The sequence below is a fragment of the Nannobrachium achirus genome, assembly GCF_963921795.1.
Source record: "Nannobrachium achirus genome assembly, chromosome: 14".
Lineage (NCBI taxonomy): Eukaryota > Metazoa > Chordata > Actinopteri > Myctophiformes > Myctophidae > Nannobrachium > Nannobrachium achirus.
In genome coordinates this window covers 30,925,173-30,943,804 of record NC_137821.1, presented here as the reverse complement: position 1 = coordinate 30,943,804, position 18,632 = coordinate 30,925,173, and the positions used below count along the sequence as shown (strand labels likewise).

The window sequence follows — 18,632 nt, the reverse complement described above, 5'->3', positions numbered from 1 at the left end:
TGCCCTGCATTTTTCACTTTTGCCTTTTATAGCGCCACCAGGAGGACAACTTATGTAAAACACATTCTTTGCTATTACTCCATCAGATTTTCTCCAACAATCATGCAAATCAGTACACAGTATCTCTATAGTCATGTGATCAAGTCCGATACGTCTGATATTTCATATTCCATCCTAATTGGCTAATATTGGCTTCCAAAGTTTGCAGGATTGCTCAGTTTTTGAACAAAATGCTTCAAATCATCAACACAACTTGCGATTACCGTGACATTTGCCACACATATTCCCACTACGTCAAGGAACAAATGCTATCCTTTTCACATTGGCCTGTTATAGCGCCACCAGCAGGTAGACTTTAGCAAAACACATTTTTGGAACACAATGCCTCAAATCATGCACAGAGATGGTGAAAGGTAGAGCACTTATGACAAACTAACTACCACTGCAGATCATAGCATGGTCCAAACAGTTATATGGCTGACAGTTTTATCTTGACTTACTGTAATTACTTAAACCCTATATGTACTTATTTAACTGGAGTCCCCAGGGGTCTATACTTAACATGTTTCTCAAGATCAACATCCACCATTCCTCCGTATCCTTCATCCACAAATGCACGACAGATCCCTTTTCTTCCACCATCTGTCCATCTGACACATACATCTCTTTCTTCTGCAGGCTGCGTGCCAGAGGATGAGGCCTACATTCCTACCTACCTGGAGGCCTTCCCTCCCTTACCGGAGAAAGGGGCGCCAGGGGAGAAGGCTGGGGAGCCTGCTGGGGCCTGGGGTAGTAAGATCAGACCCATCAAAGCCTCTGTCATCACCCAGGTCAGGCAGCCTCCAACAAGAGCAACAACCTAGTGTTGCATGCAACATTATACAAACACAGATATTGGATTGAGGAAGAATGTATCGTCAGTGCATCTCCATCCAGACAACTGTTTTGACATTCAAATCTACCCTCTTCATTGCAAAGATTTGATGGTAGAAGTGATATTGTAAACACATATACGAAAGCTAAACTTGCTTTCAATGTAAATATTATGTCCTCTGTTCACTTGATATCGCTCACAGATGAGCGACGCATGGAAAAAGACTTCAGCGCCCTGACGATCGATAAAACACAACGTTCCAGGAAAAAATAAGCAAGTAAGCTGTATTCCCTGAAATATGAACCATGTGCCCCCCCAGGTGTTCCATGTGCCACTGGAGGAACGGCGCTACAAGGACAACAGCCAGTTCGGGGAGGGCGAGGAGGCCAAGGTGTGCCTGGACATCATGCAGCGGACGGGGGCACATATCGAACTGTCCCTGGCCAAAGACCAGGGCCTGTCCATCATGGTCACCGGCAAACTCGACTCTGTCATGAAGGCTCGCAAGGAGATAGTGGCTCGGCTGCAGACACAGGTAACCACCAGTGTTGTTTTTGACAGCAAATCTTGATTTAGTTTTAGTCATAGTCTTTTGAATAAAATGTAATTTCGTTTTAGTCATAATTTAGTCACCTGAAGATGTTTAGTTTTATTCTAATTTTAGTTGACTAAATGTCATACGATTTTAGGCGACTAAATCTACAGTTGATTTAGTCAACTGAAATGTATTTTGGCAGGCCTTGATGGCATCGTAATGACTGATTTTACACTTAGTTGCGTGCTGAAAATAGCCAATCTTGTAAGATCTGCTATTTTCAGCACGCAACACCTGAGATTAACCAAACATACCTGAGATTAACCAAACATAAAATGACTCTCTTCTCCACTAGTCCCTCCCTAACGTTTTGTTGATGAAATTGTCAATATATTTAGTCTTAGTTTTAGTCATCACAGCTTAGTTTTTTATTTAGTTTTTATTTAGTTTCCGTCAGTGAAAAAAAGGCAGTCGACAAACATTTTTCGTCATAGTTTTAGTCGACAACATCAACACTGGTAACCACAGTGCGGGCCAGAGAATGCTGCTTAAAGCGAGGGGAGCATATTGATTATTGGAGGCTTTCAGTGTGATGATATACAAGATGGTAGTAGATATGGTTGAGGTGCAGTAATGTTATTTTGTAGTGTACTATTCCGTTTGATACATGAGAGTGGATTTATGGGTTGGATCTGACACTGCGTCTCCATGTGCAGCATATCTTGTCTTAGTAGTTCTTCGCAGTGCTGTGTTTATTCACTCACACACAGATTAAAGTAGTTCATTTTGGGTGACAAGTACACAGGGGTGTAGTGCTGCTGCAGTGAACTGTAATGACACTCCACTACTTTCTTTTTTTAATCCAGGTGAGGAAATGAAATATTCACAGTGTATAATCCAGTTGAAGTTCATATACCTGTACATCTTTTAAGCGCTTCAAGATCCAATCATCACAAAGAAAAGGCAGCAAACCATCCTTTCAGTGTTTGGGATAGCTAGTAGCTACTGTATGGGGCGAACTGTCACCAATAATGTTTTCATATTTGTCAAGGTGCCATGTCACAATCTCACCAATAATGTTTTCGTACTGTATTTTGGTGTGGTGTCACAAGAATGTTTTCATATTTGTCTCGGTACGCTGTCACCCATGATGTTTTCATACTGTATTTGCCAAGGTGCGCTGTCACCGAAAATGTTTTTATATTTGTCACGGTACTCCTGTCATAATGTTTTAGTATCCATATCATCATATTGAGACTATCAACATGATGAAACAAACTATTGATAAAGTCAATCTCTGTGCTTGGAAGGGTTATTGCTCACCATCATGGAGACTAGGTTTCAAATCCAGTGGCTCTGGTTTGGCCGGGTGTTCTAGCTAACACAAACAAAATCTCTGTTGCTTCAATAGTGTAGTCCCACAGGGTTGGTCAGGGCACCTGTTCAGGTGGAACTATAGGAAGAATACCTCCGCATGTGTTACGTCTCCCTGGTGAAACACCTCACTGTCTGGTGAAAAGAAGCAGCCATGGTATCATGCATATCGGAGGAGACATGGTTTTCTGTAGGGATGTCCGATATTATCGACCTCCCGATATTATCGGCTGATATTAGCCGATAAAAATGAAAAGTCTGAAAATATCGGTTTCGTTATTTTTATTTTTATTTTTTAAGAGTTCTTACCGTATTAGTCTAGTAGCCAGCCCATAGAGCCCCATTGTAGACCCGGACATTTTGAGTACCCTAAAGTTTTATGTTAGAAATGTTGAGTATGGGTCCCCAGCATATAAAAACCACCGGATGCTAACTTGTATATGTTGAGCAATTTTCATAATCAGCCACTAAAGTTGGTGTCCCATTAACTTTACATTACAGGAAAAATAAGCAAAAAATTAATCTGCTTTAAGTAGCATATGAGGGGAGGGGTCTAACTAGGGGTATTTCATGATTCTGAATCCATTGCAAGCATCCGTTTTGCACGAAAATCATTCCTTGGCGAAAAATCGGCCTTGGTTTAGTGATGAAAAGTGCCGAATCATCACTTTTCACATGTTTCTGGGGTCCGTTTTAGCCCAAGGAATGTTTTTCATGCAAAACGGATGCTTGCAATGGATTCAGAATCATGAAATACCCCTAGTTAGACCCCTCATATGCTACTTAAAGCAGATACATTTTTTGCTTATTTTTCCTGTAATGTAAAGTTAATGGGACACCAACTTTAGCGGCTGATTATGAAAATTGCTCAACATATACAAGTTAGCATCCGGTGGTTTTTACATGCTGGGGACCCATACTCAACATTTCTAACATAAAACTTTAGGGTACTCAAAATGTCTTGGTTCACATTCTGGCTACTAGACTATATGGTTTGTGTGATATGAATTGTGATCTTACCATCATCACAATAATCCTTAATGATATTCAATCATATTCAAGGGCTAGAAATGAGACAGACTCCAGTCACTTTCATATTTTCAAAAACAAAGGCTCATACAGTATCAACGCCAACCAGCAAAAGGCTAAATATGTAAGCTGCCTGTTTTAGGTGAGAGAGTTTGAACAGAATAATGACCATCAACTCCCATGGGTGTCATTTTATTTGGTCTCAGCAACAAACATTGCTGATTATCACTTCAAACAGGGACATCAAGCTCCACCTGTTTAGCTGAGTTGCACGTATTGATATAGCAGCACAGAAATACATTTTGAGCTTATGCCAAGATCCTGTTAAAACTTAAAGGGAATACCATCCAACTGAATAATTCTGTTATATTGTTACAATGAACAAGGAGAGTCTAGTCAGTTTCTACAACAAAGGGAATGGTCAGCTCTCATAAAGCTATCACTCATAAGAAGCATGTTTGAATTTTTATGTCACCTGATTTCCAGTTTCAAATCAGAACATCTGCCCCGGATTATTGTACAGTCACATATTGAATAGAGGCACAAGGAACGGCAGCTCGAAATATCAAATCTACAAGCTCAATGCGTCAAGCTTGAGGTGTTTCTAGTGCACAACAAAGTAAAAATCAGGCATAACTCTGTAGAACTCAGCCTTCCATTCCAGTCTTTTTTGTACTCAATCACTATTCCTGTCTCTCCTGTCTCTGTGCCCAGGCTTCGGCCACGGTAGCCATCCCCAAGGAGCACCATCGTTTTGTCATCGGTAAGAACGGTGAGAAGCTCCAGGAACTGGAGCTGAAGACGGCCACCAAGATTGGCATCCCGCGCCCCGACGACCCCAGCGCCAACATCCGCATCACTGGCACCAAGGAGGGCATCGAGAAGGCGCGTCACGAGATCCTGCTCATCTCTGCTGAACAGGTCAGACAGACACCAGAGGATCTTCAGAACTAACGGGGTGCGCGGCGTGGAATAAATCGATTAAAGGGGGGCGCGATTTGCCGTTGGGAGCTCCTTCAGCAGCCATTGCGCCACAATTTCTGCGCTCTTGCTGTGATAGTTGAGTCTTCTTTGTTGTTTCGGCGTTTCAGGTCTGGTGATGCACTCATTGAAGAGGTTTTCCTCGGTTGAAATTCCAACCGAGCAAATCAGTGTCGCTTCAACCTGATGACATCGGGGCTTGTGAGCAGCGTGGGTGGGGTTTTCCCAGAAGTCATGTGCGATTCCAAGTAACCCAGCGCCGTCGCCGGACCGTACCACACATTCCCAAACATAAACATTGCGTCGCCCACCGCGGTTACATGCAATCTTAACGATCTTGCTATGAAACATCAGTAGCAGACATGTTTACTGTGTTTGATTACTAGTTCGTAGCGCTCCTATTCTGCCTGGAAGAGACCTTGATGGACCTGACGTCACTCTCTCTTCAGGCAGCCTCTCATAATTAGAGCTATTAATTGTTATCTGCATTTCAGTGTGATCATTCGGTGTTCAGTTCAAGTTAAATTGGATGTTGACTTGATGTTATTAAACTGTAACTTGCTGAATGTTTGTTGTTAAATGTATTACGTTTTGTCATACAGATCTTTTTGTTCATTTTAGATTTTTTTCTTAAAAAAAACAAAAACAATCTGAGATAGGAGAGTGTTGGGAGACAGGGAACCAAGGGTAGAGAGAGGAGATACATGTGAGACAAGCCAGGAGTCGGATTAGAACTCAGGTCCTCCTCATGGATCACAAGGAACATTATGGTCTGTGTACTAACTGGCTTTGCCACCAAGCACCCCATCATGCAGTGTCTTTTTTGGCATGTAGCCAAATAAATTAGCCAAACACAGTTATTATTTAAGTTTTATTAAATAGAGATTGTCATTACTCATTAGGTGAGGCTCAAGATAGCAAAGATAGTGATATTAGATGTCACAGTAATTGGTGGGGGGCACAGCTTTGTTTGATGGGATGCTGACTCAAACTTTGAAAAACGCTGCTCTACAACATTTCTATCTTAATTTTTCACCTTGCCAATTAACAAATTATGTCATTTACAAATTAAAATGACCTTGATTCAATATTTTCTTGCCCTCTTGATCTCATCAATGTATCATAGATCTCCTTCCAAATTTGGCAATCTGTCGCAATAATGTCTCTACTTCTTTGCAAGGATATCTTCTCAGAGCCAAGATAGCCTGGCCTGAGCCTGGCCTATCATCAGACAGATTTAATGTATATCTTTTTGGGGCTTTTCTGTCTTTCTTTAGCACAGTGAAGAGTGACAGGATTAGGAAACATGGAGAGAGAGACAGAGTGTGACAGCAGCCAAGGTCGCCAGGCTCGAGACTTGAACCCAACGTCTCGCTCCCCTACTTTTTACCATAACAATCAGCAAACCCAACTTGTGTGTGTACGCTTACCAGGACAAGCGGGCGGTGGAGCGGCTGTCGCTGGAGAAGGCTTTCCATCCCTTCATCGCCGGTCCTCACAACCGACTGGTGCAGGAGCTGAGCCAGGAGACGGGCGCCCGCATCAGCATCCCGCCGCCCAGCCTGCCCAAGGACGAGATCGTCATCACAGGGGAGAAGGAGGCTGTGGCGCTGGCCCTCAGCCGCATCCGGGCCATCTACGATGACAAGGTACAGGAGAACTAATGCTCGCGTGCAGTAGGGCCCTCAAAGCTCTTCTGAGTTACTATACGGTCAATAAGTCAGGTGTAGTGTGAGATGCTACATGCAGTACATAGGATGAAGTGATTCCTTAAAGTCCCATTTTTATTGTGGCTTTCAATAAAGAGGGTTTCTACACAAGTATGGGAATTGTGGAAAAGTATGTTATTTGATTTTGAGGTCTGAATAAGTATGAAAATAAATAATGTAGACCAAATTGACCACCAAATTAGTTTGTTGCATTGTGCAAAAAAACTAAATTTGGCAATATCTCTGAATTGCATATACTGTAGCATCACAAATAATATGACAAAAGCTTGTCTCAACTAGAGAGTGGGCGGGTGTATGGGCTGGAACCAGGCTATGTCTGAACATTTATGAGTCACGCAGTGAGTTAACTACAGTTTATCAGAATAGCTAAACTATATTTTATGCATAAGGAAACCATACTTTTATGGCTGCATTCATTGTCCATGGACACAGTTCTTATTTATAAAAGTGGTTCATGGGGAGAATAATAATAATAATGTAATACATTTAACAGTAATATATACATCTAAAGTATTACTATACTGTACATCTTATCACTGGTGACTATACTGTATGAATTACATTAATTATGTGCAGGTTGCACAATGAGTATAACATTTATGTGGACAGACTTTCAACTGTGAAGGTCTGGCAAGTGTCAACATATCTTCAACATTGAGGATGAATATACGTGTAGCTACAGTCTATGAGTGAATATGTGTACAGTCTCTCAATGTGTTAATGCACCAGTGTCCATGCAGGAGTCAGTAGTCAAAGGTCAGTAAACAGTGCAGGTCTTTAAAGGTGATATACACCATGCATTTAAAAAGTATTTATGTCATATTGTTTATGTCCCAAAAACGTTTTTCAAAAGGTTTGAGGCTAAATTACCACTCCTGAATAGAGAGCCTCTCTCATTTTTGAATGGCTCTCAGAGCATTTTCAGCTGCAGTACCACCTTTGGCCTGAACTGCGCCACCCCCTCCCCAAAACCTTTTTGAAAAAACATTTTTTTTTGAAAAAAGAAATATTTTTGAAAAAAAAAAAGAAATCTTCAAAAACGTCATCGATGGCAGCAAATCTGGATAGCCTGTTTTGAGAACCCGTGGGATGCTTTTAACCTTCGCCTTCCCAAAACCAGAGAAAGACACAACGGTCAGAAATGGGACTTTGTGAGGATAGAAGGTGCTAGTGGGACCCCAAAAAAAGGTTTTAAAATAGGAAAAGTGAAATTTCATGGTGTATCACCTTTAACGTTTTTCTATGGGAGTCAAGCTTGATTGTGGAGCCTGATGGCAACTGATAAAAAAAGACTCCTATTCGCTTTGCGGTGTGCAGAGGTGGGATTAGGACGTGCTCCTCATCTTCACTAGCTCATCGTAGATGGGATGGGAAGGCTTCTCCTGGATAGCATCCAACTTCCTCCTAATCCTCCAGCATTGTTGAGCCAAGTGCAGTTTATTCTTCATGTGCACTCCCAGGAACTTCCTCCCTGTAGATACTGATGGGAGATGGGGTCCACTTCTGGCACCACTGGTAATTCATCACCATCTTCTTGGTCTTTCCGATGTTGAGCTGGAGGTGGTTGTTCTCTCACCATCCAAAGCTCTCCACCAGGGCTATGTGCGCCTTCGCATATGGAGATGTGAATGGTGCACGGGTGCACTGCTGTTGAGTGGGGATTCAGGCTGCCCTACCTAGACCAATAATGGTGGTTCCATGGTCAAACCTGTTGGAGAAACAGCTTGTTTGCACGTTCCAGGATGCTGCTAACTGTCTAAACACCTCTCTGAAGCTGTTGGACTGTAGCCTGTACCCTCCTCCAGTCTGTCAGCGTGGGTAAAACGAAACAGTAAAAGGACTGGAAGGGACACTCAGGATGTGTGTACCAGATGGGTGCTGTTGATAGACGAGCAGGAGATAATCTGGAGAGTAAATTGGATTTGGCTACAGAACAACAGGATGAGAATGCTAATGATATTTGGTGCGTGCGTATGGGAGGCAAGAGACCAATTTCTCGATTTCTCTCTCCTTCTGTCTCCCGCCATCTCTCGACTTCTGGCTGTCAGTCAATCAATCTTCGCCGCCGCCCTCTGTTTCCTGTCGTCTCTCTGTCCCGCTCAATCTTTTATTTCTCCTTCGCCACCCTCATATCTCCTTCCTATCTCTCCTTGGTCTATTTCTCTCCTGTCACCGCTTGTTCTCCTCTCTGTCCCTTGCCGTGCGCCTCCTTCCCGACATCTCCTTTTCCCCTTCTTCTTCTAAACCACTTGAACCCTATATCAGTGGTCTTCAACAGGGGGTAAACGTCTGATAATATACATTAACACGAACCCAACACTAATGACAGAGCTATCAAACAAATCTATTAAAAAGTTTTATCAGCAACACAATTTTATATGTAGGGTGGGGGTCCATGCTTCATCTCTCTCTCTCAACTAAGTTGAAAGTAACTCCTTTCTTAGGCTGAAAAACATTGAAGGGCCCTGTCATACAGTATACACTTCTTCTTCCGTAGTCCCCCAGTGGTCTACTAGGCCCCCTCCTTTTTATCCCTCTACTCAGAATCTCTTCACGGAAAATAGCCCATCTTAAATTTCACAACGTGTATGTTCACCCCAGAACACAAGGGTTCATGTGTTTAACTTAACTTGTGCTTTGCATTGGTCTCTGCCTCCTCTCCTTATCCACTTTGTTTGCTCTACTCCCCCGTGCTTCTTCTCTCTTATAGGGCTGTCACAATTATTACATGATCGTCTAATCGCAATTATTTGACATAATCGCAATTATTTGACATAATCACAATTATTTTGTGATAATCATCATAATCGTCTACATGTTAAAAAATGTTTATATATGTTCAAACATTTAAAAATAGTGGAAATATTTCACTATCAATGTTCTTTTTAAAGTGTAAAGTTGTCAAATATGTCAGTAATTTCTTTGTATATTTGGGTTACCGGTATGTGTCATATCTACCATGTGCAACTTCAAAGCCTAAAAGCCAAAAAGAAAAATGTAATTGTCAACAACAAAAACACAATTAAATCGTTAATCGCAATTATTTGAGTGACAATGAATCGTCATGTAAAATGTCATAATCGTGACAGCCCTACTCTCTTATTGTCCCATGGCAGAAGAGGAAGACCACCACCATTTCTGTGGAAGTGAAGAAGTCGCAGCACAAGTACATCGTGGGCCCCAAGGGCAACACCCTGCAGGAGATCCTAGAGGCCACGGGGGTGTCAGTGGAGATGCCCCCCCTGGACTCTGGCTCGGAGACCATCATCCTGAGGGGGGAGCCCGACAAGCTGGGACCCGCGCTCACGCAGGTCTACGCCAAGGTGAGAAGAACCAGAGGATACTGTGTGTGTGTGTTTGTGTGTGTGTGGTTGAAGGAGCGTGTTGGTAGATGAGAAGGGATCATTCTGAATTCACACTAACATTAGCCGCAACTTATACTACAGCGTTTTTCTTCTAAAAGCTTTGTCTGAAACACCCATGGAGGTGGCATAGACCTTCATGGCAGCGGCAAAGTTGAGACATATCAACTTTGCCGTGGCGCTTTTTGCGGTGGTCACTCCTCCGTCGTCCCCATGTACAGTGCGTTGAACCTCACCGCTTTCTCAGAATGCTGTAGCAGCATATCGCTCCTGGTGGGAAATTACACTAATGAAAAGATGTCACATCGGGCCCCTGGCACAGTTGCTGAACCACCATTCCAGAAACTAATAATCCACCCTTACAGAGCTAGACATGCATAACTATGTTTGCTACTCTCTTGAAGTCTTGTACTTCGCTGTATATGTTTAAGCCATACTGTCAGCGAGTTGTAGAAATGTGGAAATAAAAATTATAATAATAATAATTACTGAGCAGTGACAGTATATGCATGCAGCATTCTGGGTACCGGTGGAGATCAAACACAGTAAAGAGAGCATTGTGTGCTTTTAAGAGATGGCACAGGAAACCTTACCCAGTAGTATATACAGTATATACCCAGTAGTAGAACTACAATTCAATAAAGGTTATCTGACTGGAGCCTAATTTATACTTTGTCGGATGAGCAGGTCATTTGACAAAGTATTTATGTTTTATATGGTGGAGGATAGCATTTATTCTTTATTCTTTATTACTTTATAGTAACTGACTGTCATCCAACACAATGCTGTTCACCTCTCTCCTCAGTTGGAGCTGGTTCATTAGGTTGGGTAGGGCAAGGTGCTTCATTATGTCTATCGTGCTGCAGGCAGCGTATCTATCTGCTGGGCCTGACACCAGGGACATTTGATTGTGAATATCTTATGAATAGATTAAATTATGAATAGCTTGCTGAACGTTTGTCTGGGTTGATTAAATCACTGCTAAATGAGCATAATGGGAACTCTCAAAGAATATAAAGTTGGCTAGCCGGCTTTTTCCACCGTCTTAGATTATGGAATTGGCACCCTGACTTTGGTGTTTTAGGTCTCTTGATGTCATGTTGTGTGTTGTTTGCTCAGAATTCTCTGTCTAGCTTTGAGTAGGGCACAACTTAATAACGTGGTGTCATTAAAGGGATGTGTGGTGTGGGGGGGGGGGGGGGGGGGGGGGGAGTATAGATGTTGTCTGGAAACCTTATATGTCCAAAACTGTTCGTTTTATACTATTTATAATTTAAAATAGTATTTAAACTAGTTTTTTTCACTAGTTTTGTGTGACAGTCTTGTATGATGAAGCAGGGCTTTACTTTACGAAAAATGTACAAATTTGAAACTTGGAGACACAAGGCGTCTGCCCGACAGTGACGATATTCTTTTTGATGACATTATTGATTACTCTCTAACCCTAATAAAAATGGTCTTAACCTCTTCCTCCCTGTGCAGGCCAAGAGTGTGATGGTGGTGGAGGTGACAGCTCCAGCCTGGCTGCATCGCTTCATCATTGGCAAGAAGGGACAGAACATCGGACGCATCACACAGCAGCTACCACGGGTGAGAGAGAGAGAGAAAAATACCTAAAAAGTTCTTCTAAATCCTAATGGTTTTCTTAAAAACGTACGTTTCTTTATCTGTGGTGCTCAAAGGTTTTAATGTCAAGGACCCCTAGAATTATATGTATTTGACATCTCAAAATATTTAGTTCCAGGGACCCCCTCCCACAAGCAAAGATTTGAGTTAAAAATGTTCGCTTCAAAATAATTTATTGATTTGCACACATTTTCAAGCTTGTATATCCAAAGTATAAAAAATGATGGTTAAAGTGGTTACGTGAGACAGATGCATTCCCTGTCTTAATTGCGACCAGTCTGTCAGTCACACGTCACTTTTGCCCTTCTCATATCTCCGCCACCTTTGCCCCGATCCATGCCAAGATTTGCACACACACTCCTTGCCTGCCAAACCAATACCTCCACCCCTCAATACTCACATGGCCCTCTTTTAGCGCCACCATGAGGCCGATTCTTGCAAAACACATTTTTGGACACTGCTCCTACAAATGTTGCCCTAAAATCACACAAATCGGTACACACTTGGACTACACTCATGTCTTGAACATGGATCTGTCCCATATAGCGCCACCATCAGGAAGATTTTTTCAAACACATTTTTGGACACTGCTCCTACAGATTTCGGTAAACAGTATGTCTACATTCATGTCATCAACATGGATCTGTCCCATATAGCGCCATTATCAGGACACCGCTCCTACACATTTTGCCCTAAAATCATGCTGCGACCTGACGGTCGCTTATCTCCCGATTAGGGAGTCTTACTGGTGGGTTAAAGGGGAAGACCACCCATTTTCAATATTGTGTCATTAATATACCTTAGAGGAGTTGTGTGGAAATAGAAAAAAAGTTCTCCCCCTTCTGTGTTGCCTAGAACTGGAGGATTGATTTTGGGGTTTGTATTGTAAAGTACAACTTGATGACATCACACATTGTACTTTACAATACAAACCCCCAAATCAATCCTCCAGTTCTAGGCAACACAGAAGGGGGGGAACTTTCTTTCTATTTCCACACAACTCCTCTAAGGTATATTAATGACTAGGCCTGTCACGATTTACTAAACCCACGATTCGATTCGAATCACGATTCAAGGTTGACGATTCACGATGTCACGATTTTTTCACGATTTTTTCAACAAATTTATTTTCCAGAGAAATTACCCAAAAAAAATCCACAATTCTTACAATTCCAGTATTTGTTTTGCTTTTAACAATACTGTTTTCTCTTATGCTCTTTTCAATACAGTAGAACTATCAAATGACAAAAAACAACAATAACATTTCAGTTCACAAGGAATCCTGTATGTTTTAGATGTTCTCTTATCCTCTATACAGTAGCAAATAGCAAATGACAGATAGTGTAAACTTATCAATTCTTAAATGTCAAATCCTGTTCTTTTTTTAAACAACACTCTTACACTTTTTTCAATACTGTATCAAAGAATGCATTTTTTTTGTGGTACATATCAAGCCAACTGTATTGTAAGCCAGGCACAAACTAAGGCATAATAACAACTCTTACCCTCTTTTCAAAATCAATAATTCATCAAAGTCAAGACCTAGTGTCTCATTGTGGATAGACTGTTCAAAGTCCCTGACTTTCTAACACACCATTCCACCAACTTATATATTGAATGTGTCAATTCTTGTTTACCATTCCACCCTTCTTATATATTGACTGTGTCAATTCTTGTTTTCACTAGAAACGTTGTTTCCACATTGTAACCAGTGGCAGAAACATGCATCTGTACGTAGCATTGTTGTTGTTAGCCCTTAGCACTGATTAGTGCTATGCTCTGTAGCAGCAAAGTAATGACACAGCACTCAAAGAGAGCAGTTAGCTCTCTTTGTCAATCGAAATCGCGGAGCTCTTCTCTGCAGCCCAATGGAGGCACGCTGGCAGCTGTGAGTGGGTGAGCCTTCCTACTGTAGCTGCCGCTGCCTGTGTCTGCCTGACACGTTGAAGACAGAATGGAGATTAAGTCGAGGGCGACCTCTGGTGGTCGAATCGCGATTCGTTTTTTAAAAAATCGATTTTCACCGTCCCCCAATAAAATCGATTTAAATCGATTTTTTCGTAAATCGTGACAGGCCTATTAATGACACAGTTCAATATTGAAAATGGGTGGTCTTCCCCTTTAAGGTTTCTGTGTACTTAATGTTAGAGAGATATACTGTACTGTATTTTCAGTCACCAGAGGCAGCACAGCATTTAGAGACACAAAGTAAGAAAAGTACTGTACGGTACAGCAAGGGTAGCAATACAAAGTACTGTACGGTACAGCTAGGGTAGCAATACAAAGGGGCAGAATGCCAACATGAAAAGCACCATCAATAATGAACAATAGTATCCACTAGTCGCACTGCCGATCCGACTGATATGACCATATATGGAGATGTCTGTAAAGTGTCAGTCCTTGTCCCTTTTTTGCCCCTTATACTGTATGGAGATCTCTATATATGTCAGTCCCTGTCACTTTCATGTCCATATATGGAGATCTCTGTATCTGTCAGTCCATGTCCCTTTCATGTCCACATATGGAGATCCCTGATGTCATCAGTACAGTATATGCCCATATATGGAGCTGACTTATTTGTTTGTGCTTGCTGCCATGACGTCACATTGAGATTAGACAACACACTCCATATTTGGGTGTAGCTGCATTGGGAACTCCTTATATGGTTATTTCTGAGTCATTGTGTCAGTCATAGTGGGCGGCAGTGGCTCAGGGGTAGAGTGGCCGCTTGGCAACCGAAAGTTCGATCCCGGGCTCCCCCAGAGTTGATGTCAAAGTGTCCTTGAACAAGACGCCTAATTGCTCCCGGTGAGCAGGTTGGTGCCTTGCATGGTTTCCTCCGCCATCGGTGTATGAATGTGTGTGTGAATGGGTGGATGTAATGCACAATCTCTGTAAACCAGATACATGCACCATTCACCATTTACCATGATGGTATGGTAAATGGAGAAATGACGTAGTCAACATTTACCATCGTGACTACGTGCCAATTCTTTTTTTTTTTTTTTACAGTTTTGTTTATTTGAGATTCAGGGCATACATTAAACCAAGACTTGTTCGAATATTATGAGAACCAATCACAAAGAAAAGAAAAAAGGTAAAGCAGTCAAGCAGTCAAGTGTACGTGCCAATTCTAATATAGGATACACCTATACATTATATACCATAGGTACAACACCCTGGACTATGAAGAACAAAAAGACACAGTGTCCTCCTCACAGTGTTCTGCACAAAGCACAATCAAATACGTAAGCAAGCGGTGTACCTACATTACACCCCAATACTAAAGCCAAAACACTGACAGTGACAGTGAGAGTGAGAGAGAGAGAGAGAGAGAGAGAGAGAATAAAGGGAAATTAGTTTGTAATATGACTGAACAAGGTAGTCTAAATGCAAATGTATACTTTTACCTCACAACCCTTTTGTTAGACAAAAATGAAATGTACTTTTTCAGTTGAAAATATATCATAGTTGTCCAACAACACTCGTCAAGAGTGTCGTGCTACAAAGTCTGAATTAAGCTAGAGGCATTGAGATTTAACATCAATTATATTCCTGCTACAAGGACAACTCAGTGGAAGCTGAATGATCAAATGGTGTCATGCGTATATGAAGCATTCATCTCAAACATATGGGACACCACCACACGTGTAAAGGTGGGGAGGATGGATGAAGGAGAAGTTGCGGGTGATGGTCTTAATGAGACGTAAAGGAGAAAGGCAATGAGGTGTGAGAGGATGAATGGAGTTGGAAAGGACTAGAACGTGACTTGGTCTGACTTCATTCAGAGGATGAATGCATAGGGCAAAGCTCTTAATAGATGTTGATTTCCTTTTGTTAATTTGACATTTATGTCTGCCCTCTAGAACATAGTAAGGTGGATCTAAGGGTATTTTAATTCCAATCAGTGCATACTCAGATGGGGGTCTGATTTGTGGACAGGTCCAAAACGTACTGTCTCCACGTTTACACCTAGGACACAGGGGAGAGCATAGAGGGTTTCATGACTTGTTTGAGCACGTTATTTTCTTTGCATTGAGTAATATATGGGCCCCCTGTGTGTCTGGAATAAAGTTTGAATTGAAATGAATTAACATATTATGCCATACGCCCCTCGTCTATTTGTAGTTGAAAATGATTTGCCCAAGCCCGAAGGTGTACGTGCAATATCAACCCTCCCCAGAAAATAGGTCAATTGTGTTCGTATAGACGCTCTCTGTAGATCTGAACCCCTGGGCGGTCACAGTGGTGAGCAGGCACTTCATCGCTGCCTGAGCTCCCCCGTTTGACTCTTCTTGACGTGTATGTGTGTGTGGGTGTGTTTAGGTTCACATAGAGTTCACAGACGGCGAAGAGCGCATCAGTCTGGAGGGTCCCACGGAGGAAGTGGAACAGGCTCAGGCTCAAATACAGGACATCATCAAAGACCTGGTCAGTACACTAACCACACTGTCACCAACGGCATGCGTTCCGATCCAGTTGAGAGACCTGGTTCTGCATGTACTGTACTTTGTTGCAGTGGTCCTCAACCTGTGGGTCGGGACCCCCAGGTCCCGCCAATGATTAACTTAACTCATTTTGTGCCAATGACGTCTCTTTGACGTTTTGTTTTCAAAAATGTTCTGTGCCAATGACGTCTTTGACGTCTTTTGTGTTTTTTGTATAGAAAAAAAAACATTTTTTTTTTTTTTAAAGATGTCAAAATGACCTGAGATCAGAGAGATGGTTTTCTCTGTTTGTGTGTTGGCTCCCTCGTTTAGCTGATTGAGAAAATGTGTGTCCATTCTAGTGGATGGACACTTTTTTTCATTCAAACAGCTCTATCTCTGGAACCATTTGTCTGATTGACAAAATTATTTTTGCCACTGAATCACAACAACTGTGTCTGTTTATGTGGGGGACAAAAATATATATAAAAAAATTTTTTTTTTCATTGCATAGCAAAGAAAAACATACAAAATCAGGGCACAGCTACCTTGGAGCCATTTTGGGCATTTGGCACAGAATGAGTTAATGTGCAACATTATTTTCTCACTCGACTGTAAACAAAACCAACATAAAGTTTAAGTGTATAGAGGGTATCTGCACTTTTCTAAAGTGCCAATTTAAGGACTTTTTAATACCTCTAAAATGACGAATTGGACAGGCAGAAACTGTGAAAATGAATTGTGAAAATAGACGATCTGCATGCTCACAACGCCTCGCGATGCGAGGCTTTGTGAGCATGTAGATCAGCTATTTTCACAATAGAACCAACCAACCATGTTATACAAAATATAATTCCTCAACTCTTAGTGCCTGTCAGGGTTATGATATGATTCTTTTGGAACCACTGCTTTATTGTAGGCTGCTTTTACACCTGTGTCTTGCATGAGAAAAGTGATTTTCTTTATACACTTAGTAGGGGAGACACAGGAGAGAAGTCTGTAGTGGTAGATGCACTTGATAGCTACGTGCATGTGGTTGCAGAGGGAGTCTAAGCCACTAACGCCACCCTCTGGATAATCAGCAGAGATGGTTTCTGACGTCATCGGTCAAAGAATTTGTGAACCCTGATGCCATTACTGCTGCGGTAGATGTGTGGCCAATGTGTGCTTTTATGAGCCTGTAAAGTCTTCTTTTGCTCCGGCCAGCTGGTGAGAATGGACTACACTGAAGTCATGATCGAACAGCGCTTCCATAGACACCTCATAGGGAAGAACGGAGCCAACAGTGAGTAGATGGTACACACACACACACACACACACACACACGCGCACACACATGCACACACGCACACACAGAGTTTGCTTTGCTCTTAAATAAACCACAGTCGCAGCTTCATCTGTTGTAAGCCCAACTCAACACCAGATTTGTCTGGAAATACTTTAAAAAGATTAAACTATGAATGTGTGCTCTGTGAATGAGTGATTTTCAGGAGGTTCAACAAGCGGTTGGCTGCCACACTTGTCTCAGTGTGACGAAATCCAAAGAAAGACCCCCCCCCCCCCCCCCCCCAAGTGTGCAAGAAGGATTAATAACTTAATAAAAAAAAAGAAACAAAAAAAACATCCCGGGGCAAAATACAGTCAGAGATGGCAGCATACAGTATGACGAAATTGTATTCAACGGAATCCGCCTTAACCACATAAAGCCATTGTTTCCATTGCATCTGGGTGGTCCCTGGAACAACGTATTTTGAGATGGGGGGTCCGTGGCCAAATACATGTAATTTTGGGGGTCCTTGACATGAAAATGTTTGAGAACCACTGATTCAGAAGAGGGATTTAGAAGACATTTATAGAATCAGGTCAAAAATATTCAAAGACTTGCACAAAATAATGTTCACGATTTTTCAAAAAATAGCAGATCTATAAGCTCGCAGCGCGGCACTCGGTGCCGCGCTGTGAGCTTGTATATCTGCTATTTTTCAATAGTTTAAAGCATTAAATAATTCTAGGCCTAAAAAAGCCGTTCATTTCCTCACCTTTCTCCTTCTTAACTTGTTATCTCTCCTCTCTGGTCCTTGGCTCCAGTCAACCGGATCAAGGAGCAGTACAAGGTGTCTGTGCGGATCCCCCAGGACTGTGAGCACAGTGGCCTGGTCCGGATCGAGGGCGACCCCAAAGGAGTCCAGCAGGCTCGCAGAGAGCTCATCGAGATGGTCCAGAGGATGGTGAGGACCGTGGGAGGAGATCATTTAATCCTGACACATACCTAAAAAAATTTTTTTAATCCAATTAATTACAGGCTCTGGGATTAATTAATCGCACATCGATATTTGACCTGAGAAGCATTTCTTTTCAAGTAAAACACATTTTATTGTACGAGTGAGTTTTTTAAATCTAAATTTCGCATCCACTGGGCCAAGCAAATCGCTCTGATCGGCTACTTCTCCCTTTGCGTTTGTTGTCTCTTCTTGGTTGGTGCATCGCTATGATCGGTATGCCCGAAACTGAATTTTCTGTGGTGCAAAAACTAAGTGCGATTAAAATGCATGAATTCTTTTAATCACGTTAATTTTCTGTAATTAATCAATCGCAATTAATCTGTTAAAGTCCCAGTCTTAGTTTCTATATCAGTGGTGCTCAAACCTTTTAATGTCAAGGAACACTAGAATAATTGTATGTATTTGACGGCGG

The 18,632-nt window shown here is 41.9% G+C and overlaps 1 protein-coding gene across 1 annotated transcript in view; it reads left to right on the top strand.

Annotated features, from left to right (window-relative positions):
- Positions 1-18,632, top strand: part of hdlbpb (high density lipoprotein binding protein b) — a 41,118-nt gene that overhangs the window by 2,844 nt on the left and 19,642 nt on the right. Inside the window, exons 3-11 of the mRNA XM_080742002.1 lie at positions 679-830; positions 1,194-1,409; positions 4,527-4,733; positions 6,227-6,442; positions 9,640-9,846; positions 11,368-11,475; positions 15,838-15,942; positions 17,145-17,223; positions 18,027-18,166. Coding sequence (XP_080598128.1) covers positions 679-830; positions 1,194-1,409; positions 4,527-4,733; positions 6,227-6,442; positions 9,640-9,846; positions 11,368-11,475; positions 15,838-15,942; positions 17,145-17,223; positions 18,027-18,166 — 1,430 coding nt within the window. The remainder of the gene's footprint in view (positions 1-678; positions 831-1,193; positions 1,410-4,526; positions 4,734-6,226; positions 6,443-9,639; positions 9,847-11,367; positions 11,476-15,837; positions 15,943-17,144; positions 17,224-18,026; positions 18,167-18,632) is intronic.